The 26,731-nt window shown below is 48.5% G+C and overlaps 1 protein-coding gene across 1 annotated transcript in view; it reads right to left on the bottom strand.

The window, feature by feature from the left end:
- The window catches only part of LRRC75A (leucine rich repeat containing 75A), a 57,593-nt gene that overhangs the window by 13,249 nt on the left and 17,613 nt on the right, over positions 1-26,731 (bottom strand). Inside the window, exons 2-3 of the mRNA XM_039720772.1 lie at positions 21,751-21,879; positions 4,534-4,646 (exon numbers count right to left, since the gene is read on the bottom strand). Of these exons, the coding sequence (XP_039576706.1) occupies positions 4,534-4,646; positions 21,751-21,879 (242 nt within the window). The remainder of the gene's footprint in view (positions 1-4,533; positions 4,647-21,750; positions 21,880-26,731) is intronic.

Here is a 26,731-nt window from a genome sequence, read left to right as displayed (position 1 = left end):
AAGCACCAGCCCCAAATGCTGCTCCTGTTCAGATACCTTGGAAAATGGATTTTCCACAAAGCAAAGGAGCAGCGTGGAAGTCACCCAGCCCATGAGAGAGCACAGACACAGCAGGCACGTGCCAAAGGGAATAAACTCAAGGGGCAGCAGCCAGAGCAGCGTGGGGAGGAGGGAACAGGACAACTGACAGGGCACATCAGGGCTTGTTCCCAGCCCAGCATAAGAGAAAGAGAAAAGGCACATCTTGAGTAGCTATAAAAATCCAAACTGGGCAGATGGAGGAAATGCCCCATGGCCATGGAGGAGAGTGAGGTGGGGAGGACAGAGGTGATGAAAAGGGCATTCCTGGGATAAAATTACATCCAACTTGTTCTCCCAACTCCTTATTGGTACCTCAAAAAGTTCCTTTTTTTCCTCTCTGTGTGCCCTGAACCCCATCAAAATTCCTCATTTGCTGTGTGGGGAAAAGCCAAATCCCAGAGCCCCCCCTGCTCTTCAGCACCACAAATTCCCAAACATTTCTGCCAAAGCACAGAAAATATTCCCAATTTATTAAGCTGGCTGAGCCCTGTGTGAACTCCACCAAACCAAAGGTGTCTCCCAAAGGTTTTCCACTCTCTCTCTCCCAAAAATCTTAGCTCATTTCTGTGTCACTCCAGGCCTTCCCATCACATTAAGACATTTATTAGAGAGTGCCTCTGAGCCTGGGCTGAGCATCCCAACCTGAAAAGCCACCAGGAACCAGAGCTTTGCTTTTCTCCAGCCTCAGGCCACGCTGGACACAGCAGACAGGTTTGGGAATTGCCTGCTTTCCACTGCAAAAGGTGGAAAACTTCACCACCACCCCAAACCACTGAGTTCTGGGCATTTGGGGCATCCTCTGTCCCCTGGGACAGCTGTGGAATGTCCATGGAATGGCATCCCACGGGCACAGGGAGAAGGGATCACCCACACACATCCCAAAGGCTCCAGCTCCCACATTCTTGCTCTCCTGCAGCAGCTCCAGCACACACACACACAGAAATGGGATTTTAATGGCCAGGAGTCCCTGCTCCAGCCTCCTCCCACCTCCTGGGTTTGTGCTGGATGCTCTGAAGGGAACATTTGTTGCAGGAGCTCCAACTTCTCTCCCTCGCCCACCAGCTGCCACAGCAGAGGAGGATTTCCAGCCACAAACATTCCCTTTCTGTTCTCCAAAGGGCTTCTCCCACCATGAAAACTCATTTTTAAATTATTTTTTCCTTTGTAAAGCAATGCAAGCAGGCACTGCCAACATGAAAGCCCAGCACCCAGCATTCCTGTAGGACAGAAATGTTTTGTGCCCCAGATGAAATCAGGAGTGGGATGCTAAAAGATCATTCCTGCCATCAAAATTAGGCTGCTCAACCACTGTAAATTCATCACTAAATCCAAACACCTTCTGTTCTAACAGGCCTCTGCTCTGGATGCCAAATGCCATGGAGAACATCCAGCTCTCAGGTAACCAGGGGTTAAATCTGCCACAGCCTCACAGAGCCTCCACATCCCAAAAGCTGTCCCAAATAATTAATTTTCCTGCTGTTTTCAAGGTGATTTCTAATGATTTCACATCAGAGGGTGAAAGAGTTCAGGCTGAGTCCCAGGTGTCACCAGCAGAAAGGACAAGTGGCAAAGAAAAGAATGGGCTGGAGCTAAGGAAAACCATCTGGAAAACCCAGGAGAAGTGAGAAAATAATCAGCTCCTGGCTCTTTCCAGGTGCCAGCATTTGGAGTTTTGCATGAGCAAGGACTGGGAGCTATGAAACAAAAAAATGGGGTTAGAAAGTGCAGAAAATGACATGTCAGCTCAGCCTGGTGTGGACACTTGGGGGTTTCTCTGAGCAGCAGCAGGGTCAAAAAATCCACAAATTTAGGTCCAGATTGACCCCATTTCATTCTATTTAAACTGAGCTGCTTCACCATAAATTCTTTCCCTGCTTCATGCAGGGGGATTATCAAGAATTGTGTGTAAAAAGAAAAAAATAAAGGGTTTGATGTAAATTTGGACTTACAACGTGAATATCTGATATTCCTTCAGCTGGTGCCCGCTGCCCCATCCTCCCTGCTGCATTCCTGGCTCATCCCCACCACAAGGGACCGGGATATCCCCAGGGATGGTTTCCCCTGGGAAACACCTCCTCGCTGCCAGCCCTGCCCCACAGCAATGACGGGAGCTTGGATTCCCGGATTGCCTTTGTGAGGCTGAAGGCCGGCGCTTGGCAGAGCAGGAGCAGGGAGATTCCAGGAGCAGGGAGACTCCAGGGCTGGAATCCTGTCCAGGCGCAGGGAAATGACTTTAGCAGGCTGCCTTCATCCTGCTGCTGTTGGCTTTCCCCGATTTTCATCCCTGGATGTTTAATGTATTCCGAGGGAGGCGCGGAGACAGCGAGGGAGAGCCAGACAGATTTATAACGTGCCAAAAAAATAAGGTCATTTGGCAGAGGTTTGGGTGCTGCTGTGCCAGGGCTGGGAATGTCTGCCTGGATTTAGGGAGCACACCCAGCCTGGGAGGGGCTGGGATTAGGGAGCAGAGCCTCCCCCTCTGCCCAGCCAAAAAATCAGCTCCATCCTCTATGCCCATCCTCCTCCTCCTGCTCTGCTTCCCATTCTCACCTGCAACGGATATGTGGGTGTGGATGAGGGAAAGCGATTTTCCCTGCAACACACTCACGGAAAAGGGTGGATCTGTGATCCTGGGGAGTTCCTGCAACACCTGGCAGCAGGGCTGACTCAGGGCAGTGGCAGCACCTGGGAATGGGAGCTGACAATTCCCTTGGGAGCAGCACCGGGCATTGGAAACCCCAGCCCAGAGCAGGATGCTCGCTATAAAATCCCTGCTTTATGGCATTTAGACCTTAGCAGAAGACTGACTTCACCTTCCAGCAAAGGGTTCAACTCACAGCCACCTCCTAAAAGAGCATCTAAACCAGAAATCCAGGAAAATCCCACCCTCCAAAGCCTGGCTGGGGCAGGACCAGCAGCCCACGTTGGCACTGGGTCACTTCAGGGCTCGCTGGCAGCCAAAACCTCATCCCAAAACCTGATCCCAAAACCTCACCCCTGCTCCTAAAGCCCCGGAAAACCTCAGCTATTTCCCGGCTGCTGCAAGGAAAAGCTGCAGCTAAAGCCCTGCAAATCTCGGGCACGAGGCTGTGCTCACACCGCGGCTGATCCCGGGCTGGGGATTAAGGACAGCCATTGGTAATTAAAGACGCAGGGGCACAAAGCAGGGCTCGAAGTTTGTCCATTTCCAAGGATTTCGGGTGGTTTGGAGCTGTAAAGAGCTCGGCGATGCAGCAGCAGTGTGAGTTGAACAATGCCCTGATGGGCTGATAAGGGGTGAGCATTTCCGACTCTAATTAAGAGGAAGCCCCGGAGGGTAATGAGCTGATGGATCATTACAGCTCCGTGTGCCCGCAGGACACAGCCTGGGAGCTCCAAACTCCCCCAGTTTCTGCTGCTTTACTGGAAACTGCAGATTTTAGCCACCAAGACACCTTAAACCCCACCAAAAACGTGGGTGACACTGCTGGTGAAATACATTTCTCCAGTTTTGGTCTCTCAGGACAGCACTTTGTGAGGATGATAAACCAGATCCCTGGGAGAATGCTCCTAATCCTATTTGGCCACTCAATCCTTTATTTCCTTGTGTCTTTTTCTTTCCTCCTGTAACCACGTTCCTCCCCTCTGTTTACCTATCCCAGTTTTTTTTCATTGGATTAATTCCCACTACAGCTCCATTACAACCAGAACTCTCCTGGGACCACGAGCCAGCACCTGGATACAAATCCTGACTCTCCCAGATTGCAGCTTTGTTTCTATTTCTCGCTTCCTTAAGCAAAAATAATAAATATATAATGCCCAACATAAGGAAAACAAGCAGCCCTTTCTATTCCCATCAGCTTCATCCACAGGTTTCTCAGCTCCAGAATGACACCAGATGGGAACGCTTTGCTGAGGAGCTGGATGAGGAGGGGATTTGGGTTATTTTTTCCCTATTTTGAACAACAAAATTCCTTCTGTGTAAACTGCAAGCCACCGTGGGCATGGTGGCACGTGCCTGTACATTAATTACCAGCTAATTAAGAGGTCCTGGAGCAGTTTGGGAGACAAGGGATGTTTGGAGGATGGATGGCTCAGGTTTTCCAGACCATGCCTCCTCCCCAGGCACTGAAGTGCTGCTCTCCTCCACAAGAGGGAAAGGAAGATGGAAATAGAGGAAAACATCTCTGGGGGAGCATGAAGGAAGCATAAATGGGGGAAATGCTGCTGAGATTGGAGAGGAAGGAAGATTCTGGAGGCTGGGACAAGCTGGGAGGTTGGGACACCCCAGCTCTGAGCACTTCCCTTCACCCCGGTGGATTTATTCCTCCTGTGGCTGCAGGGAGAAACAGGCAGCTCCCACATTTGCCAAAATCATTGTGGAAAACCCCCCCTCCCCACTGTCCCCAGCCCCGTGGTGGCCCTGAGGGGTGGCAAGGCCAGCCTGGGGACAGTGACCCAGCAGGGACTCACCAGGACTGCGGCTTCCTCTTCATGATGCCCTGGCGTCTCCACTGCGAGTGGGGGCTCAGGTGGTAGGTGAGCTGCCTGCAGAGCTTCTCCATGGCTCCCAGGGAGTCCCCTTCCTGCAAAAACATGGCAAGGACACGGCGTGAGGGCTCTGCAGCACTGCCACCACACCCAGGTTGTCCTCCGAGCCCAGAGTGGCTCCAGATGGGAGCTGGGAGGCCTTGAGTGACCACCCTTAAAACTGTCTAGAAAGGGGGAAAAAATCTGATTGCTAAGATTCTGCAGGACTATTATTATTATTATTATTATTATTATTATTATTTATATTATTATTGTTACCATTATTATTATTATCCCACCGTTACCATCTGACACCACGCAACAGCTTCCAGCGCTAAAATTTGGCACAGACTGATTAAATTTGGTTAAATCATCCATTCATTACCACCAAAAGCTGCTTCCCAGAGGCTTTGTGAGCTGATGGAGTCTTGGGAAGAGAAAATCTCACAACATTTAAATTGTTAGGAAAAATAAAACATGAAGAAACATGGCATCTTCTCGATTTTGGATCAAATTTCCACCCCAAGGGATACTGGGCTTGGAAAATTTGAACTCTGAAAGTTTCTAAGGATGTGGGTCTAGAAATTTTGGGTCCTAAAAATAAAATAAAACCCAATCCTCAGTATCCAGACTGTTCCATCATGTTTCAGGATTTTCATACACATGATCTGCCATCCAATAATTCCAACCACCCATCCTGCAGTGCCTCTCTTGCTCTCTGAAAGGTCACAGGCAGAGATGAACCTGACTGAAATATCAATAATGATAAAAAAAAGATCCAAAATGCGACAATTTGTGCTGTCTGCCTGGTTTTATCAAACTGCTGCATCATTAGGGAGGACACAGGAATTAAAGAGGAAACCCTACAATAAGCAGCCTGGGCTGCTCAGCCACAGGGATGGCTCAGGATTTTCTGGGAAAATCCAGGCAGGAATGCTGAGGAAGGCACTGCATCTCCTCTGCCTGGACAGCCAATTATTGCTGCCTTCATATCCTCCCTGAGAGCTCAGCTTTTGCAGCCTAATTTATGAAATTTATGCAATTTATGCAATTTATTCGCCCCCTCACCTCTGCATCAGTGGAGCGGGACCGGCCTTATAAAGACATCATAAATATTGAATTACCCAGGAGCAATTGGGATTTTGACAAATCACTTGGGGGTGTACAGGGAAACAATTACAGCAGGTTTTCTCAGGGTAAAAAAAACCAAAACCCCACAACAACCACAAACCCAGGACATTTCTGCAGGTGGCTGGGGCAGAAATATCAGCCAGGATTTGTGGGTTTTGACTCCACTCTAACAATGAAGTAATGTCTTAAATTGGGAGAGTTTCTTCCCAGATATATAATGATGATTCCCATGAATCACAAGCTGATTTTCCAGCTGATTTTTCCCTGCTAATTCCAGGGTGGTGCTTGCCCAGCTTGCCAGGGGATTTCAGGTAGAAACTGCAGATCCAGGGATCCCAGCAGGACACAGGGTATGGAAAACCCTGGGAACCAGGAGCCACTTCCCCCTGAGCCTCTGATTCCCAGGAAATCTGGGTTTGTAGGAGCACATTTAAACCCCTGCTTTTCAACACCTTGTTCACCACCATGCTGGACCCAAAATCTGTGTTTTCATCCCACAAATTTAATTCCTCAGCGTTCCCACAGCTCCTCTCCCACTGCAGGTCCTGTGGCAAAAACCAGCCCCGGGCCTGGATGAACCCTGGGAGGCCCAGCCTGTGGAATGAACACTGAGAAAAATAAGAAAAGCAAAATTTTACCTCACATTTCCCACTGGAAAGCCTGGAAAAGCAGGCAATTTCTTAATTAGAGCCTCAAAACATTTTGGGAAGGCAACACTGCCAGCAACACCTTCTTGGCTGTGGAAGCACCCGCCCCAACATGAGAAGAAAACACCACGGATTTTGACACCTCTCTATATATATATATTTTTTTTAAACCTGCCAGGTGCCAGCAGCTTTCATTTCATCTGCTTTTTAAAACAATTTTAAGCATTGCAGCAGCCCCTGAAAGAGCAGAGCCCACCCTCAGGGACGAGCGGGGGTTTCCAGCTCCGAGGCCTCCCTGCAAAAACTGGTGTTGAAAAGGAAACAATGTGCTAAAATCGTGAGGGGGAAGGACACCGGGCTGGCATTTTGTGCTGCAAATTGCCTCCAAAATAACCCCGGAAAAAAACAATTCAAGCTGTCTCCAGCGTTATCCCAGCTGAACTGTTGGGGAAGTGAAATGATTCACAAGAGAAACACGGAGAAGCTGAGAAACTAAAAAAAAAAAAAAAAAAAAAAACCAAAAATTTTTGCTGTTTCAGGTGTGTCATGGCCATCTTGCCTCTCCAGTGAGGTTTTTGATGAGGTTTTTTTTCCCCTCAAGCAGGTCCCAGACCTCCAGATGGCCGAGGGAAGCTCAGGCCTGAACTTCCCATCCTGAATAATAACTTCAATTCCTGAATAATTCAGCCCAGAGGAGTTCAGCTCAGCAAACCCAGCCCATCCATGCTGGTACAGGAGCAGGACAAGGAGGAGTATTTTAATCCTTTCTCCACATCTTGCTCATCCTTCCGTAGCCATGCCCACCCTTTCAGCCCTTTTTCTTCACAAGCTGAACTCCCAAGTCCTGCAGGTCCTGGGATATTTCTATTTTGGGGGGTTTAATAAATGATTTAGAGCACATGATACTTGCACACATCAACTCTGTAGATAAAAGAAAATAAATATAATAATAAATAAATTTCCAATTTCAGAGCCCTCCTAAGGCACAGGATGGGCTCCTTCCTTCTGCACACCTCATTCCCACAAATTCTGTGCTTCAGGAACCTCCATTTTTTAGGTTTTTACCCAATACTTCTGCAGCCTCAAAACTCGCGTGCAGGAGAAGGGACTTTGCTGGTGCTGTGCCAAGGGCTCCAAACAAAAGCTTTTCCCTGTTCCTGATCCAAGTCTATCAGGAAATAATTGGAGCTGACACACACACCCTGGTGGGACTGAGCCCAAGAGCTTGTTTGGAAAGGGAATCAGCGTAAAAATCAGCTTAAAAATCAGCTTTAAAACCAGCCCAGCTCGTGCTGGCAAGGTTTGAATCTCGCTGGGGAATGGGGAGACACCCAGCTGAGGGGATTAGCCTGGGGGAGGGATAATGCCAAGAATTCCTGTGGGGTGCTTCCTCTGCCTTGGGATAACATCTCTGCCCTGCACCATCAGCACCCTCAGAATGATGGAAAAAAAGCCACAAACCCCTCTGGGCAGATCCCGCTGCTTCAGGGGTGAAGCACTTCCCACAACAGCAAAATCGAGGCAAAAAGCTCTTTCTGCCACATCTCCATCAGTCTCCATCACATCACTCTTGGAAGGTCAATATAAAGCTGATTTGTTGTGGTCAGAGGGCAGGGAAACCTCAACCTGCAGAGCCTGAATCCCACAGGACTGGGTTTTGGGAAACCCCGAGTGCCCTTTCCAAGGAAAGGACAACAACTAAGCACAAAAATTGCACTTTCTAACCACCAGAGCCTAATCCCAGCAGCAAATGCTCCTGAAATAACACACAGGAAAAGCATCACTCAAGATGTGGCCCCTCTTACATCCACAGGGGGTGGGAATGTGCATTTTTTTATCTGGTTCCCAAACTCTGGGAGAAAAACTGCATGGCAGGGCTGGGGAGATGGGACAGACCACACACGCACAGAGTCCAGCCTTCCCAGCTGATGCTGCTGACAGGAAAAAAGCTGGGATGTGCTTTTTTCCTGAGCACTGAGCTCCCAGCCAGCTGATGAATGCTGGTGAGGAGCCCCCAGCTGAGCTCCTACAGATCCATCAGCCACACATCTGGGAATATCCATGAATCTGTTCCCACTGCCACGATCTACAGCTCCTGCAGGGAGAGAACCCTGGGTCACACACAGCAAAAATGCTGTGGGCAGCACCTAATGGATCCCTTAGGGTTTTAGCTGTTATATTTTTCATATATTTGTAATCCTGCAGCTCTTTAGTGCATAACTCTAAGCTCCATATACAGTGCTCACTGCTGTTCTCCCATTTTGGTCAGACACAAAAATTCCTCTCCAGGCCTGGGAATCAAGGACACCTCACTGCCTCAGAGAAATGTAAACAAAAGTGAGTTGTGGGAGCAAACTTGGGGTAAATGACTTCATTACCTGAAGCTATAATTGGAAGATGAACCCCCAATATGCAAATGGACCAAAATTATAAAAGTATAAAAATCTGTGATCCCACATCCATTTTGGGCACAGCCCCTGGGAGACTGCACCTGCCTGAAATGTACCTGAAGGCCCTTCAATAAATATAAATAAACTGCTTTTTATTGACTTAATTCTCTCTGGCCTCTGTTTTTAGGTGGCCCAAAGAGGCATCAAAATCAGCTCCTGGAAGGACCAGGAATGCTGCACAGCTCCTTCCTGTCCTTCCATCCACACTGGAAAGGAGAAGTTGAGCCCTGCTGAGCAATTCCAGGCAGCAGCCTTGGGATGACTCAAGGAGCTCTCAAAGCCCAGCTTTGCAAGACTCAGCTCAGGGGAGCAGTTTCTGGGCAATGCCTTCCACTGGATCGTGTCCTCTCCAATTGTGCTGGCAGAGCCCCAGCACAATTCCTGACCTCTGGATGAGCCGTGGAGCACAGGAGGGATGCACGAGGGCTGGGAGCAGAGGATTTCCCTGCAAAGGGCCTCTTTCTCCATCATTCCTGCTCTGCTCCAGCCCTCTGCAGAAGGAGAGGGCTGCTGGCAGGAGCTGCAGATTGAGGGGATTTGAATCCCTTAAGAGATTTCAGCTGGGAATGGGATTCGAGGCACTGTGCAGTCCCCAGCCAGCCCTGCTCCCACGGCATTTGCTCAGCAGGAAAACAAGGAAAGGAGGCACCAGCCAAGCCCTGTACGTGCCCAGAAAGGATGGGGGGACCTGGGCTTGTGCTGGGGACCGCCAGGCTCCTGCTGCTCTGGGTGAAGGAATGGGAAATGATCAAACCCAGTGTGACAGATGAGTAATGTGATGGTTGATTCTCACAATTAAAAGGTAAATATCATGTATATATGTTAAGATAAGTTTTACAGATTTAAAGTTGTGTTTTACCCCCCTTGTGTTGTTATCAGGGGGTGCCCTGGGTTTGGGACATTTGGGAGGGTCACTCATTACTATGGCAGCACCTGAGCTCCAATCAAGATTTAATGAAGTGATCTCCACCCCTGGGCAGCACAGAAGGAGTGGATGGACAGAACTTTGGGAGGGGCTAAAAGGGTTAAAAGGTGAAACCTCCATTGTGTGGGAGAGCACATGGTGGGAAAAAAATTCTCTTCTCCTGGCACTGTAATATTTTCTCTATTCAGTCTTCTGTTGTATTTTTGATAAGGTTTTAATAAACCTTTAAAATTTTGGAAATATCTTTTCTCACACCAGGGATCAATGGGAGCAGGCAGAGGTTGGGAGTTGGGATTTGTGCCCTGCCAAACCTGCAGGGAGCCCTGACCCTATGGCTGAGGCATCACCCAGCACCTGCACAGCACCTTTCATCCCCCTCGGCACCTTCCTGGCTTCTCTGCAGCCAGAGGGATTTCACCACGGAAAAACAACCCTGGCAAGAGCAGGGCCATGGTTCCACTGCAGATAAATAACCCTGGAGTCACTGCCTGTCCTCCCTGCATCACCTCATGGCCAAGATTTGGGTCCCCAAGCTGGATTTCAGGGCTGCTCCAAAGGAGAGGAGGAAGGAGGAGGACGCAAAGAGGTGATAAAGATGTTACAGCGAATTAATTTGTTTTCATTAAGAAATGAATCCCTGCTCCTCCTCCAGCAGCAGAATCCCTGGGGATGGGCAGAGCCCTGGGGGCTGCACCGGGGCCAAGAACCATGGAAAAGAGGCCAACATTAATGATTAAAGAGCCCTGGTGAAGGATTCCTGCTGCAGCACAGCAGGGGAGTGACCCAAATTAGAACAATTAGCCATTGTCTGGGGGCTGCAAGGAAGCAACAGGATTTTTTTTTTTTTAGCTATTACACAGTTCCCACATTTCTGTCACTCACAATCAATCTTAAATAAAAACGTGCTGTCCTGCATATCTGAAAAATGAGAACTCCCTGGCCTTCTCGAATCTATCAAAAATCAAATCGGAGTTTTTTTTCTCCTCCCCTTTTGTGGTTCCTTTAGAAGACTTTTCACACTTGCAACATCCCTTTCTGGATTTGCAGCTGTGAGGCACGAGCAGCTCTGTCCAGGCACACACCACACTTATCCTGGGAACCCCATTCCCTGCCCAGGAAATATTTGGTGTGGGGATCCCTCAGTCAAGGTTTTTGCTTTTCATGCTGTTCAGCAGACAATGAGCCTTAAAACATGACCTATTTCACACCTTAAAAATAAAGAGAATGAGAGATTTCCTTCCAAATACTTCTCTTTTTTTTTTTTTTTTTTTTGTCTTGGATGATCAGCTAGGACAATAGGATAATAGTTTGGATTATTAAGCAAAAAACCTCAAGTGGTTGAAAGACAAAAAGAAATGCTCATAATGATAAATGGAATTATTATCCAGTTAAACAAAGGCATAAAACAGTGAGACATGCCCTGGGAAGCCCCAGGGGAGAAAATCCTCAATGGCTTTAATGTGTATCCAATCAGTTATCCCAAATTAGCAGGAGGCAAAGAGAGCAAATCCCCAGGGACTGGAGTTGGGGTTTGGAAAGGATGAGAGCAAAGTACAGAGGAAACGTGGAAATTGTGTCTGAGCCCCATGTGTGAGAGCTTCACACCCTGTGAGATCCCCAAAGCGGGAATGGACACCCCAAACACTCCAGGGACCCCCTGGTCTCAGCAATCAGGGAGGGAAAGCTGTGTCCAGCACCCCCAGTGCACAGAGGATGAACCCCAGAAGCCCAGGACAGAGCTCTGCCCACCCCACACCTGCAGCTGCAGCCCCAAAACGGCTTTTCCTGCTCCCCCCGGCTTTAATGGGATCCGAATTTACGACTCTTCCCTTTTGATGCTGTCACGAGGGGCTGAAGTCATCTAATGATTTTCTGCTTTGCTTCTTCCCTTCCCTTTCTTCTTCTTTTTGTCCCTCCCCCCTCTGCTTTCAGAGCGTGGGGTTGAGCTCAGCCTATTGTTGCTTGCAGACATCTGTGCTGCAGCCAGTCCCAGATTTCTCTCTGGAAGTCCTAATGGGGTTTTCTCCAGCAAATCCTGTGAGATCAGGAGGTGGGAAAAGATTTAAATCCACCATTCCCCCAAAAACATCCCAAGAACCAGGTGAATGCAGGGATTTGTGACTGTTTCTACCTACAACCCCATCCAGGTGTGCAGGGGAGGATCCACCCCGAACCCCAAATCCCAAACCTCAAATCCCAAATCCCTCCTCCTGCATGGCCGAGTTCCTTGGGCAAGGCATGAAAAATCCCCCTGAAAGAGCTCTCCAGGGAGGCGTCCTTAAAAAATCACCACGAGGGTGTTCAGGCTCCTCTGGGAAGAGGATTTTGTGTGTGGAGGATGAGGGATCATGTGGGTGATTCCCAAAGGGAAGCAGATGTTGGCATAGTGGAGTGATAGATCCCAAAAATAAATTCTAAATAAAGTGACAACGTGGCTTTAGGGCTGATCAATTTGACCACCCCATAGCTCAGAGCAGAAAAGCTTTTGAAAATAAATCATGTCTGGTTTAATTCAGATTAGAAGAGGAACTTCAGCAATTTAATAAAGGCCATTTTAATAAGAATGAGGGAGGGTTTGGTCATATTTTGCAATGATCACTGAGGAGCCACAGGGCTTACACACAGTCAGAGCCCAGCATCAAATCAGATCCTGCATCACCTATTTCAGGAGGGTTTTCATTTCAAACTACCCCAAATGTTAGGAAATCCTGGTAGTTTGTGGGAAATCCTACTGAAAGAATGTTAAAAGATGCACAGATACAGAAATAAAAGACATAAAAGCTGCACAGAAACAATGCAAACCCAGCAAACATCTCCAGATGCTGTTTGGATAGGGAATGCTGTTCACAGCAGAAACCTCACTCCCTTCCTTCTGGTTTGCTTGGATAGAGGTTTTACCACAAAAAATTCCCTCTTAAATGAGGTAAAAGAGGAAAAAGAGGTAAAAGAGGTATAATCTGATGAAAATTTCCCTCTTGGGAAGGTAAAAAATGAAAAAAAGAAGGTAAAAGAGGAAAAAGAGCTAAAATCGGGAGTATCATAAATAAAAGCAAAATAAAAAGGGCTTTTTTTTAAGGAGGAGAAGAACCAATCTTCTATCAAGCAAAAATTAAACTTTGATAAAACCTTATTAGAAACCCCACTAAATTTCCCATCCAGCAGAACTCTTTTTGCAAAGGAAGGAAAATTTTGGAGATGCTGATGAGAAAACTCACCCCATTCATCACCTGGCAAATCCCAAAGCCATCTACAAAACCATCCAGGGAAATTCCAAACCCAGGTCTGCAGGTAAGAACTGCACAACAAACTGAAAAAGGTAGGAATAATTAAAGGTGGTGACTGTAATTAGCTGCAGAGCAGGGTGAGAATACAGACCCTGAGCAGCACTTCTGGCCCTTCACCACCTTTCTGGAGCAGCCTGGCACTCTGGCAGCTGAAGGTGTCCTGGAGCAGATGGCAGGGGCTCCGTGCCAGGGCAAAATTAACATTTTGTGGAGTCCTGCTTGACAGCAGCATAAAACTCAATGAGGGGGAAAGGCAGCAACTGGTGCAAAATGGGATTGGGCAGGAGGGGCCTGCAGGGACAGCCAGGCTGTCACCTGAGGGGACCTGCCTGGCCCATCTCCAGAAGGTCCCATTGACCCTTGGCTTTCAGCACATTAACCCAACACTGAGCATGGCAATTGTTTTAACTTCATGATTAATTTAAAAAGCCCCAAATCCTGTGATTCCAGGCAAATCTAGCAAAGCTGGAAACCCCAAATGAGTGGGATTGTCACAGCTTCCCATCATCTCCTGGCTGCAGGGATGGGGTTGGTGGTCACCTCCCCCCAGCACCAGCCAGGTTCATTCTTGAGCTCTCAGGAGAGGATTTGCTCCTTTTCAACTCTTAAAATTCCAGTTCTGCCATCACAAACCACTGGGCTTGTGAGGTTTGAGGTCTTATCAAATCCCACCAGCACTGAGTGCTCACTTAGGACAACCACAGAGCACCAAGGAGCCAGCAATTAAACCCTGAATTAGCCCAAATTAGCTGCAGCAGTGGCAGAGCACTGAAAGGCAAAATCTGTAGAACCAAAGGGAAGGAATGGAAGCCAGTTTTGCACATTTCCCCCCAATCTGCTTTGCTGAAAGGCCGAAGTGCAAAGCCTCAGCCTCGGTGTTGACACACCGAAATGAAAAGCAATGTACAATAGGGCTTATCAAGAGAGGCAGAAGCAGGAGATGAACGGGATTGCAGCAGCTCAGGAAGTTGTTCCAAAGGATCCTGGAGTAATATTGCACTTGGACTTCAGAGAAGCAATTAGAGAAGGCAATAAAATCCGAGGTGATAGACGGCCCTGAGGGGAACATGGAAGATAAAATTGCAAAAAAAAAAAATAATATCAACATCTTCCCTGAGAGCTGCTGAGGGTACCCAGCTCTGCTTCCACAGCAAAAGAGGAATGGGAGCAGGGTGGGGAATGGCAGGGAGGTGTGTGCTGCATTTCCCTGCTCTGTGAGGCCCTAAAATCCTGCCTGAGGTGGCAGGAGGCCTTGCAGCATCCCCACTCCTGATAAACTGGACCCACATGATTGCTACAAACAAAGTCATTATGGGAAGATCACTTAGATGCCACTGGAAAGGTCACTGGAGCAACTAAATTTTAATGCTAAATCCAAATGTACCCTACTGATAGAGCTGCCATGAAACAAAGAGAGCAGCTAAAAATCCGGGAGGGATTCCTCTGGATTTACTCATTACTCTGGAAATATCTCAGCAAACAACAGGTTAATCCTTGCAGCTGGTGCATTACAGAAAAAGAGCAAAACACCCGAGGAGCTGGTGCTGGAATCAGAGTGCTCAGGGGATGATGGCACTCTCAGGAAAGGGAATGAAATCTTGATTTAAATGAGGATCAATTGGGCATTGCTATGCACTTCATGTCACCCCATTCGCTTTTCTTGTTTCACTTTGTATCAATTTTGGTTTATTTTTGAAATTTCATTTCTTTTGTTTCTCTTCTGTCTCTTTGTTTACCTTTATTCCCTGATTTTAGAGAATTCAATGGGAATATTTTTTGATCCTTTTCACTGCACTCATTTCCTCTCAGTGTATTTGGTTGTAGTCACTCCATTTCAAATTTTCTGGGGTTTTTTCAATTTCATTTTGTCTTGATCATATCTCCTTTCCGGAGTGTTTGTTCCACTCTGTCCTCTGATTCCAAGATTTCATTCCCTTTCCTGAAAGATGGCACTGCCTTCCCCCTCAGCACACACAGGGAAGATGAAATCCAGAGGAAAATTGGCATTTCTCAGAAAAATCCCCGTTGGAACCGCAGGTCCCATCCCAGCAGGCACCACTCACCCTCCTCTGTCCCCTCTGCTCCCAGGATGAAACCAGATGTGGCTTTTGGGTTATTTATGTCCCAAATTCAGCACATCCCAGAGAGCCTTTCCCAGCCTGCCTCAGCTGGGATCCCACGGGAAGCAGAGCCCAGCGCAGCCCCCCATGGCTGCAGGAGTGTCCCTGGGACATTTCTGTCCTTCCCTGGGATATTTCTGTCCTTCCCTGGGGGTCCTGAGCCCGGGGAGCCTGGGGAGGGGTGGCAGGACCCCCTCCCATCCAGGGATGTCAATCCCAGGGAAAGGGCACAGGGCTCAGCTCCAGCTCATGAACCACCTCTGCTCTGCAGGCACAGCACAAATGGGCATTTTCCGAATTTTTTAAAAGGGAAGAAGAGGTGAGGAATGAGCAGTGGAGGGTATCCAAGCTGTCCCAGGAAAGCTCCGGGATGCAAAGGGGCTGGAAGGAGCAGATGTGTAAACACGGCTGCAGACCCAGGCAAGCTGTCCCAGGAAAGCTCCGGGATGCAGCAGAGCTGGAGGGCGCGGGGTCCCTTCCAAGTGCTCCGAGCAGATGTGAAAACACGACACGGTTGCAGACCCAGCAGCTGTGCTGGGGCTGTCCCGGCAGGAAGGATGGCAAGGGCAGAAAGGAAAGTGACAGAGAAATCAGGAGGATTTAGCAAATTACCCAACGACTGCGGAGCTCTTTGAAGATGGGAAGGGTGGGTAAAGCTCTTCGAAATCCCCAAATAGCCCAAAGTGGGGGATAATCGCTTGCTGGACTTTGGCCAGGAATCCCAGTCCCTGCCATCGAGGAAGAGCAATCACTGGAAAGCCTCCTGGCACCTTCCCTATTTACAAAAATTGTTTGCTTTTATTTCTTTATTTTATTTTATTTTCTTCCCTAATAGAGGGTGCCTCCCCTCTGGAAGGAGCCATCACTTGGTGCTTCCCTGGGAAAGGAGAGCACATCCTGACCCTGGGGTGACCCAGAGGGGGTTCAGAAGACCCACAGGGTCCTGAGCCACCCCAAATCTGGGGGAAAGCATCTCTGCCCTGTGGCACAGCCAAACCAATCCTCTTTTTAACCTTTTAATTATCCAACCCATGTGATGATGCCCATCACCCACAGCTGGTACCACCAAGATGCTCTCAGGGAAGAAAGAGGGGAGGATGAGCACATCCCTTGATGCATGATGTGGCACCTGACATTTGGGAGGCACTGCAAAAATCCATCTCCAGGCTGATAAGAATCCACCCTGTGGCATTTCCAGAGCTTTGCAGATGGTTGCGAAAGGTCGTCCTGTTATTATGGGAGCTGAGCAAAAAGGGGGCTTGGCAATTCTGCCAGCTGGCTTTGAGATTTTGGGCTTAAGCAACCCAAAAAGGGATCAGAAAGATGAAAAGTTTGAAAAAAGTCACCTTGGCCATGCTGGGCTGGTTAATGGTTGGACTTGATGATGTGAAATCTTTTCCAGCCTAAATGATTTTTTGATCAGAGTGTGATTAACTGGTCACATTTCCAATTTCATATGGAAATGGAGAGCACTGTCTGGGAGGGACAAGGATCCAGGGGCTTCCTTGCACCCCACAGGGTTTGGACAAAGGAGGATCAGGCAGGGCTCAGGTCCCATTTCACACAAAAAGCCAGTAAATTCCCAGTAGTGGCACCATCACAGCCCATCCAGACCTTGCCATTATTCCCTTTTAGATTTCATGCTTAAAACCCCTGCAAAGTGTAATTTCCTCCCATTTCCCAGGCACTCAGCTCAGCTTCAGCTCTCACACAAAAGCTTTAGGGGAGGAACATCTCTCTTTTTGCAGGGCAAATAGCAGGATATCAAGTCAGCAAAGAACCAGAGCTGCCCTCAGTGGGGTCTGAGCTTTCCAGATTTTTCCTTCTTCAGGACATCTTCAAATTCTGCAGATGTCCTGAACACCCACAAAGAGGGATCTTCACACTTGAAGCAAGACCAGCAAAAACAAAACCAAAAATACCCAGAAAGAGCCATTATTACAGAATTAAGTTGAATCCTCATCATCCCCTCTCCTTTTAGATAATATTTTGGGGGTTAGAGGGGTTTTGTTCATAGATCAGCTCCTTTTATGATGTTTCTTAAAGCAGAAAACAAATAATACTCAGTGTTCTCATTGCCCTTCAGAATCTGAGAGCTGTGTGGGATTTTCCTTGCACACCTCAGAGCAAAAGGGGAAGGTAAAAATCTGACTGGGGTTGACAAGATCACCCTGAGCTGGAGTGTCCCTCAACGTGGCACCACTTCATACCTATAATTTCCTCCCATAAGGCTGAAAACAAATTTGACATCAGGAATTTGGAATGATAATTTGAATTCCAGCTCAAATAATAACACATGTGGCAGAGGAGCTGGATTATGGGGATATTTATTGGGGATCAAGGCCCTGAGCTGGTGGTCATGGTGCCCTGGTTATCTTCATCCTGCACAAACTGAGGTTATTAATACACTTTTAGCCACATGGCACAGCACAGAGGGATGGTAAACAAGAAGAAAAATGCTCATTTTTACCCTGGACAGAAATAACGCATTTTAAAAAATGCAGGACATAAAACCTCAGTATCATTTGTAAGTTAAGTCTATACCCCACAGGGCTGAAGGAGGGTTAGAAATAAATTATTCCATCCAGGTCACAACAACCACTTTTCTTCTCCATGTTTTGTTTTCATGGGTGACAGCTCATGGAATCAAAGCTAACCTGAAAACCTGATCAGTTTAGAGCTCAGGCAGGGAAAGTTATCAGAGCCAGGGATGTGGCCACACAGAAATTGCTCAAATGACAGGAAAACAGACCTTCCATCCACTCAGGGCAAAATCCACTTTGCTTCCACTCTCCAGCTGCTTTGAAGAGCTTTAAAAACTCTCCCTGTCCCCATTTATCTTGAATTTCAGTGGGGGACATGAGGATAATGTTCCCTATTGCACACACCAGGGAATTATCTCAATCCCAAATTGAGATATTTGCCCAAATCCCCTCCCCTGTGTTTGAACAGGGTCACATCTTCCACCAGAGGCCTGGGAGGAGCTGCTGCCCAGGAGGGGCAGGAGAATGGCAGGCAAAGCTGGATTTTGGGATGGGGCTTTGCTAAGCTGCTCTGCCAGCCTTGCCCTGGCACCAAGCAGCAGGATGGGGATCAGCAAAGCCAAAATCTCACTCTGGGCAGCCTTCAGGGCCTGGAGGAGCTTCCAGGTATATCCCAGGGGTTGCAGTGAAACAGCACAAGGGCACAAGCCCCAAACCAGCCTTGCTCAAGGCTCCACTTTCCCTTTTCCCCAGAGCTTATCCCAAATCCAACAAGTCTCCAGGCTGGAGGGAAGCCTGACTCACTCCCTATCACAGCCATCAGTCATCCACACACGTGGCTTTGGTGTGTGGAAAAGAAGGAATTGCTTTAATTTTCCAATAGTTCAGGGCCAGATATCCCTGCTGGCACGGAGAGCTGTGAATTTTTCACGGGGGCCCTTCGCTCCTTACTCAAAGTTTGTGTTTTCAGCTCCTTCCCACTGCAAACCAGAGCAGCTGCAGGAGATTTGCTGCAGTCCCACACCACATGGCTTTGCTGGGGTGTTTTGTCCCCTTTTCCTGGCCATGGGGACAGGCAGACATCACCCTGAGGGCTGAGGGCAGCGCCCACTGATTCCTGGCACTGGGTTTTGGGAAATGGCTTTGGAGCTCAGCTGCTCTCCAAGGAACCTTTCCACAAGGAGAGAGGCAGGGAGATAAAAGACTGGCCATGGGAGAGAAGACACTTATTCAGATGTCTTTGATCCCCCTTTCCTTGCTGGAAAGCTTCCTGCACAATCTGAGTTTCCTGAACAGTAAATCTGCCCCTTGCGAGGCCTCAGGAACCCCAAAGGTGACAAGAGCTGCACTCCAGGACCTGGGTTTCCTTGAACAGCATTAAACACATCTGTAATGGGACCAAATCCAACCCCTGACTTCCAAAGGATCTGGAAAGGAGTTTTTCCTTGGCTCCTTTCACACCCCAACCCTCAGGCCAGGCTGGGACCTCAGCAGGGCCTGAGAGCAGCAATCCAGCCCTGCACCACTGCCTGGACACCCACACAAAGCTCACCCAAACACTTCCACCTGCCAGATTCCTCCTTCACAGCACTCCAGCCTCCTCCAGCACAAGTTACAGCTTTTGGGTTGGATTTGCTGGCTGGAATCAGCATCCCCATGCTGGGGAGCCCAGGCCAAGTTTTCCTGGCCATACAGACTCAGGCCGTGTTTACCCAGGGCTTGGAAAAATGATTCAACTTTTATTTTAGCTCAGAGGAGAGACCAAGGGGTCACCTTTAAGCTAAGGGTGGTATAAATAGAAGCTGAGTGAAAAAAGCAATGTACAGAGAGTCAGGAGAGCCTCTCCAGGAGGGAGGAGGGAAGCAGGACCCCATAACCCTGAGCAGGGACATATTTTAAAGAGAAGGTTAACAGGGACCAGGGTCCAGGTCAGCTCCATCCACCTCTGGATGGATAAGGACAAGCTCCCAGCTGCCTCAACATATATATTTATGTATACTTGTGGCACAGGATGCAGAGTAAAAGCCAAAACTTCAGCAGCACTCCTGGCCCTGAGTGTTCTGCTCTCACACATCATGCCAAGCCTCTGTCAAAGTGAAGTAAGTCTGGGGGAAGAGAGGGCTGGGAGCTGGAAAATAACCCTGGAAAATAAAGCATGCAACTTTCTGGGGACTTACAGAACATCAGTATCTCAGGAAAGCACCACGAAACACTGGGATGAAGTTACTTTTCACTCAGCTGCCAAAAAAAAAAAGGGTTTAAAGCACAGCCAGTGGCACCCAAACCTCAGCAAGGCAAAGCCACCAATGAGGAGCTGCAGCACAGCCCTGCTGCTGCTGGAGGTGTTCTCTGTCACCTGCACAACCCCTGCTTCCTTCTCCAAGGCAACAGCAATCCATCCATCCAATCATCCATCCATCCCATCATCCATCCATCCATCCATCCATCCGTGTGTCCATCCATCCATCCATCCATCCATCCATCCATCCATCCATCCCATCATCCATCCATCCATCCATCCATCCATCCATCCATCCATCCATCCATCATCCATCCATCCATCCATCCATCCATCCATCCATCCATCCATCCATCCATCCATCCCGGGTGTGGTGCTCTGAGCTGTGCAAAGGATGTGGAGAGCACCAAGGACATCCAGAAAGCCTTTCCTGCAGAGTGAGAGCCTCAGTGCTGCACAGGCTGATTCATTTGGGGTTTTCCCAGCACAGAATGCCAGGATGGTCACGCTGGAAGGCCCAAATTTCCCAGCACATGGCACAGGATTGTGTCCAGACAGCTCTGGGATCTCCCCAGGGAAGGGAGGCTCCACACTCCACATCCCCTCTGGACAATCAGCTCCAGCTCTTACCTGCATAGGGAAGAAATTCTTTCTCATTTTCAAGCTTCCTGGGCATCAGTTCCTGCCCGTTCCTCCTGTCCCACTGCTGGGTCCCTGCACACAGGGACAGCCAGGGATGAGGGTCCCTCTCAGCATCTCCTCTCCAGGCTGAACAGCCCCAGCTCCCTCAGCCTTTCCTTGTCAGAGATGCTCCAGTCCCTTCACCCTCTTTGTCCCTCTACTCTGGCCCCACTCCAGGAGCTCCTCTTGCTCTGAGGAGCCCAGAACTGGACACAGCTGTCCAGATGTGCCTCACAGGGCTGAGCAGAGGAATGAGGACTTTGCATCTCCCTGCTTACCCTGGCACTGCCTCCTCCACAGCCTTTGGTGCCAAAAGAAACCTGCAGGGGCACAAGGGAGAGCGGCAGCTCCACACCCTGGGGGTGTTTTTATGGGGAATACAGAGCTCTCCTCCCATGGCTCAGCCTCAGGAGGAGAAACCAGCTTAGTCACAGTGCTCTGGAAAAGGACAACCTCAGCAGGGGAGCGGGGCCTCTCCGCCTGGAAACGCGCCCGGCACGAGAGCAGCTTTCTCCACTTTCCCAGCTCATGGGGGAGGAGGAAGGAAAGGATCTTATTCTCCACAGGAAAAGGGATCCATGGATATCCCTGCACAGCACAGGGGTGTGGCTCCATCTCCATCTCACGCTGTAGGACATGGACAGCCATCCTTGTTTCTGGAGGTGGAGATTCGGGTCCCTGGGGTCCTCTCCACCCTTCCCAGCACCTTTTACTGAGAGCAGAGAGTTTTATGAAGCCCTTCAGAGTCAGACTCACACCACAGCCCAGGCAGACACAGCCCCAACAGCACCTTTGTGGCTTTGCCTCACAACACGAAATAAATCTGTAAATGCTTCAAAAAAAAAGCAATTTCCCTCCTTTTCAAACACTGGTGGAGTCTGTAACTGAGTAAAACACCCACAAGAAGCAGCAGTGAATGACTCCATCCCTTCAGATGCTCTCACAGGAAATTAAAGACCTGTTATTAGCAGCAAATACAGGAGAGTGATGCCTGCAGGTCCATCCACCCATGGATGATCCCTTGCCACACACAAGCCAAAAGGAGTACCAACATTAGCCAAATATCACTCGTTCAGCTGGAAAACCTGATCCTCTTGGTCCAGACCCACCCAGACCTGGGAGGATTTTCCCTTGGCACTTCACATTCCCAGTTTGCCAAGGCAGCACAGCCCCAGAGCGTGAGGAGACCGTGGCACCTACTGGTTTGGGGCAGTGGATGTATCTTGCCAGGCTGATGATGAGGTCGTGGGTGATGGGATCCACCAGGTTTCGGAAGCTGGCGTAACGATAGAGGACATCATCCAGAGAGGTGGACTCCATCCCTAAATCCTGCAGAAACAGGGCAAAGGAGCAAGGTTAGGTGGGATAGAAAAGCCAGTGGCTCTTAAAAGTCAGCCCTCACTGGAGGAGAAGCCAAGGAGGAAATGATCCCCAGCAGCTCCCACTGAAAATGCTGCTGGAGGGTTTTTGTTTTTCCTGCCGTTTTGGTGACCAAGAGAAGGAAGGGACACCTTGTGTCACCTTGAGGGAAGCTGCACTCCCAGCCTTCACCTGCTCTGCAAAGAGGCTTTAGGAGTGCAGGATCAGTGTCATTAACTCACTGAGTTAATGACACCCTTGCAACGGGATAAAATCCAAGATGACCCCGGGGAACATCACACAGAGCTGCAACTGGAGAATAAATGCAGCACTGGAGGAGTTCTGGGGCTGCTGTGCACAGGGAGGGAGGAAGGAGCCTAAAACTGCAGCACTGGGAACAGGAGGGTGGATTGGAGGGAGGGAAGAGCAAAATGCTGGGTTAGGCTGGCTGGGAAGGAGTGGAAGCTGTGCCACTGGAGATGGACAAGGTGGTGTCAGGAGCAGTTCAGGTGGAGCTGATCCTGCCCCAGGGACCTCCTGAGTCCCCTCCAGGGCTGCTTTCTATGGTTTGTAATTCTTAGACTGAATAAGTTGAGGAATTTTAGCAGAGAACTCCCCGCATGGAATACATCAGTGCACAGGGATGGGGAGGGGAAGGGTTATACACAGTGTGCTCCTTTCACCTCAAATATATTTATGTGTATAATACCCAAATAATCTTTTTATTCCTTTTTGAACTTCTTTTACTTCCCGTGGAGCTGGTGGCACCCGGCACAACAAATTTCCTTTTGACAAACACAAGGCAATAACAGCTTGGCACCGTGCAATAAATTAAAGCTTGTCCTGAGCTCAGAGATGCTCCAGCCCCAAAAACCCCAGGGGAAGGCACATTGCTGGTAGGTGTGGATGCTCTCTGATTTCAGACAGGTTGAAAATAAACAACTACACTTAAAAAAAAAAATCCACTATGCCTTCAGACACAACAGCCCGAGGGATCTCACATTACAGCAATTACAGCTCAGGCCACAAACGAGGTGACAAGTGTTTATCCCACTGGTTTCTTCGGTATTTTTAGGATCAACCCTGCAGCACTGCCTGAGTTAACACCAACTCCTTGACTGCAAACGGGTTATTTAGTAAAAAAAGAGCCGAGGCAGTTAAAAAACACACACGTGTGAGGCTGCCCTGTTGGGAAAATCAAGTGGCCAAACTGATTTCTGGTCTGTCTCACAGCTTCTGCCAAATTACTATTTACAACTTATAAAAATTATATTATACAAATTATATGTATTATATTATACAAATTATATGTATTATATTGTACAAATTACTATTTACAAATTTATACAAATTATTATTTTTGTACTTTAAAAAAAAGAATCTAAGAGTGGAGAGAACTTGGGCTCCTTTGCAAGAGGAAGAAGAAATAGAAATTGTGCAGGGAGGTGCTCAGAGGAAACTCCCACTTTTCCAGGAAGAGAAGCACCACCAGCAGCATGGATGTCACGTTCCCAGTTTGGTGAAGCCCAGCATTAGGATCAAGCAAACATCAGATAAAAGCTGGATTTGGTGCATGATCTATGGCAAACACCAGGAATTACCAGAGGGCCAATCTGGGAACCTGGGACAACTCACTGGGACCTCAGAATCAAACCAGACTCAGCTTCTTGCCCCTTCAAGCATCTCAAAACTCTTCACCATTTTTTCCTCAGCTAAAATGAAAACGTCCAGCTTATAAACCAGAGAATTTCTCCTCCCCTCTCCTGGGAGAACTTTACATTTTCCACATGGAGCATTCCCTCCTGGTGCTCACATTTTCTAGGCACAGATTTCTTTCTCAGCTGCTCCCCAAACCTCTCTGCCACACCAGCATTGTCTCTTTTCCACCACACACAATATTTTAAAGCCTCTGAAGGCTGAAACTTGTTCGAGGCCAAGTGATGAGCTCATCTGCAATTTAATAACTTAACACCAGTTCATGCTGTCAGCAGCAAATCACCCATCACTGGCTTTGCAGAAAACGCCCAGCATCTGGCTCCAGCCACTTTTTTTCAGCACGTTCCTTTTTCCCAGGGGATTTTACCTGGATGGCAAGTGCAGATTTCAAATAAATAAGGGTTTAAAGTGATGGGATTTATGAGCCAGGCATGGCTTCCTCAGGACAGATTTGAGGGGTGTTCAGGAGTGGATCCAAACCCCTGAACTCTGCTGGGGTGCTTTGTCCAAGTGTGGCAGGAAAATGGGAACATCTCTGCAGTAAAAAGGAGAATTTTCAAACAGAAATCACCCATGACTTCTCTGCAGTTTATCCCATTTGTTTCCAGCTTCAGGAAGCTGAAAGGCAAACCATTGATCCATCCTTATTCACTGTAAGGAAAATTTCCTGCCACCAACCAGCTGAGCCTCCACGGGAGACTTCTGCAAATCTAGCAGTGTAAAGCTATCAGGTTAAAAAAAAAAAAAATCCAACCACCTACCTCACTTTGAGGGGTGAATTTGAAATTTATATCCAAAAATTCAGCAGAAAAAATGTAATGTGTCCCTCCAGCAGCCAGCAACAGAAATTCTACAGCCATGAAAGGTATAAAAAAACCCCAATTATTTTTGAAAATAAAACCCCAAGCCCAGTGAGAGGCACAGGGATGCTGTGCCCAATCTGTTGTTTGCAGCAAAACTCACAAAAACAGCTCTTTTCCCCAAAACCTCAGAGCTCACCCATCACTCTCCAGGCCAACATCACCCAAGGAAAACCTCTGGGAGCTGCATCCCCAACTTTTCTTTCCCTCATGTAAAACAATTTCTTATTCCTTTCTGCTGTCCAAAACTGCAGCTCCCAGCCTTTGGAAGCTCCAAGTTGTGTTTCCAGCATCCCCCAAGCCACACAGAGCCATAACCAACCACTGCCAAGCCCATTTTTGCTTATTAAACTATTTATCACTGCAAATTGAATTGTAATTAGGGGAAAATGCAGCAGGTCCCTGTGAGGGGTCATTGAGAAAGCAGCTTCTGCTGTTGTTGTTTTCACTAACACCGAGTTATTGCTGCCCAAATGAGGTTCCTGTGCAAAAAAAACCCTCATCACAGCTGCTCACAAATATCCCAAGAGCTGCTGGTTTGGCCAGCACCTCTTCCAAAACTCCTTTATCTCCACTAAATTCAGGGCAGCATCCTGAATTTCCAAGCAGGGAGGCTGGTGTTGTAAACAAGAGTCAGGCACTGGAGGAAGGAAGGATGAATTCAGTGTTCCATCCATCATCTGCTCCAGGTTACCTGGGAAAAATGATTCCAGCAGGTGGGAGCAGTGTGGGGAGGGAGGTCAGCTCAGAGAGGGGGGTGGGATGTGACTCAGCCCTGTGTTTTTCTGGATGCTGGACACAACCTCTGTCCCGTGAGGAAAATCCAACCACTTCCCCCTACTCTTCCGCAAAAAGATTTTTAAGGCAGGAATTGATTTCTGGTTGAGAGAAGAGTAGAGCACCCCAAAGGTAATGAGGTCACAGCATATTTTGGGACAAAAAACAGCCCTGAGCAACACAGAGATGATCAAATTTGCACTTTTGAGGAGGGCAGGCAGCATTTGGGAGCTCAGCACACCTGCAAGGGGGGTCCCAAAAGCCACCCTGGGAACCTCCACACAAACCAGCAACTGCTTCTGCAGACTTCACGTCCAACCCACCAGCCTGGAGTAAAATCAGAGTTTAAATATGTGGGGTATTTTCTGTTTCACAGAGTTAATATCAGTTTGGGAGCCACAAATGGCTCATTCAAGCACTGAGGGTGCAGTGAGAGAAGGGAGTCGATGCTTCAGGGAAGGAGAAAATATTTCCCTGGCAGACTGACTCAAATAATAAATGGTGGCAGCTTGAACCCCCTCCAGGAGGCTGGAATTGGAGGAACTTGGAGAGATGGATTAATGGGCAGAGATGTGATGCTGCCAGCCAGATAATAAACAACTGAGAATAGGAGATTTGCAGAAAAATGCTCTTTTATTTCATACTGCCAGGCAAAGGCAATGAGTCCTACTGGAATTTGGCCAGATCACAGTTAAGATTTCTTCAGGAGAGTGCCTGTGGATGTTTAATGAGGATGGCCTCAGCTCTGCTGATTTACAGAGCCCCTGGGATCCCAGGAAAAGCTTGGAAGTTCTGTTTGGGTAAGGCGACTCCAGGATTTGCTTTGAAAAACTCCAACAATTCCTATCCACCACTGCCTTTAACCAACTCTGCCTTGAGCTCACCAAATCTCATCCACTCATCCCTCCTAAAGCAGCAGGAGCTGCCCAAATCCTGGTTTTCCATCCAAGCCTGGGGCTGGGGCTCCAGCTGGGGCTCCAGCCCCAAGCCAGGACCCTGCTGGCCATGCAGAGCCTGCACCAGATGGCTCCTGGTGGCACTTGTCACTTATCCCTGCTGCTCCCAGATGGATGGGTGACAGCCCAGCCTGCCAGAGGCACAAGAGACTCTTGAGAACCCTCCCAAGGAGAGTGGTGCCACACAGTTTTCCCCCTGCAAAGGGAAGAGGCAGAAAAAGCTGCAGGTCAAGGAGGATTTGAGCAAAGCACAGCTGAGGGGTCACTCTCCCACCCCCTCGGCTCCTGGGAGCCAGCTCCACCCAGAGCCCCCCACATTCCTGGCTAAAACCCAAAGGAAAAGGTTCACGCATCAACCCTGCACAACACCCACCCTGTTAACTCCAGTCTGGCTGCTGGGCCTCCTATTCACAGCTCTGCAGTGAAGAATTACATGAAAATATAACCAATTTTATCAAATCTGCCATTTCCATCCTCGTGTGTCTGCCCGAAGAGCTTCCCAGGTGCTGCCTG

This window comes from Passer montanus, unplaced genomic scaffold, assembly GCF_014805655.1.
Source record: "Passer montanus isolate IOZ18808 unplaced genomic scaffold, ASM1480565v1 scaffold44, whole genome shotgun sequence".
NCBI classification, from domain to species: Eukaryota; Metazoa; Chordata; class Aves; order Passeriformes; family Passeridae; genus Passer; species Passer montanus.
This window is presented reverse-complemented; position numbering and strand designations above follow the sequence as displayed.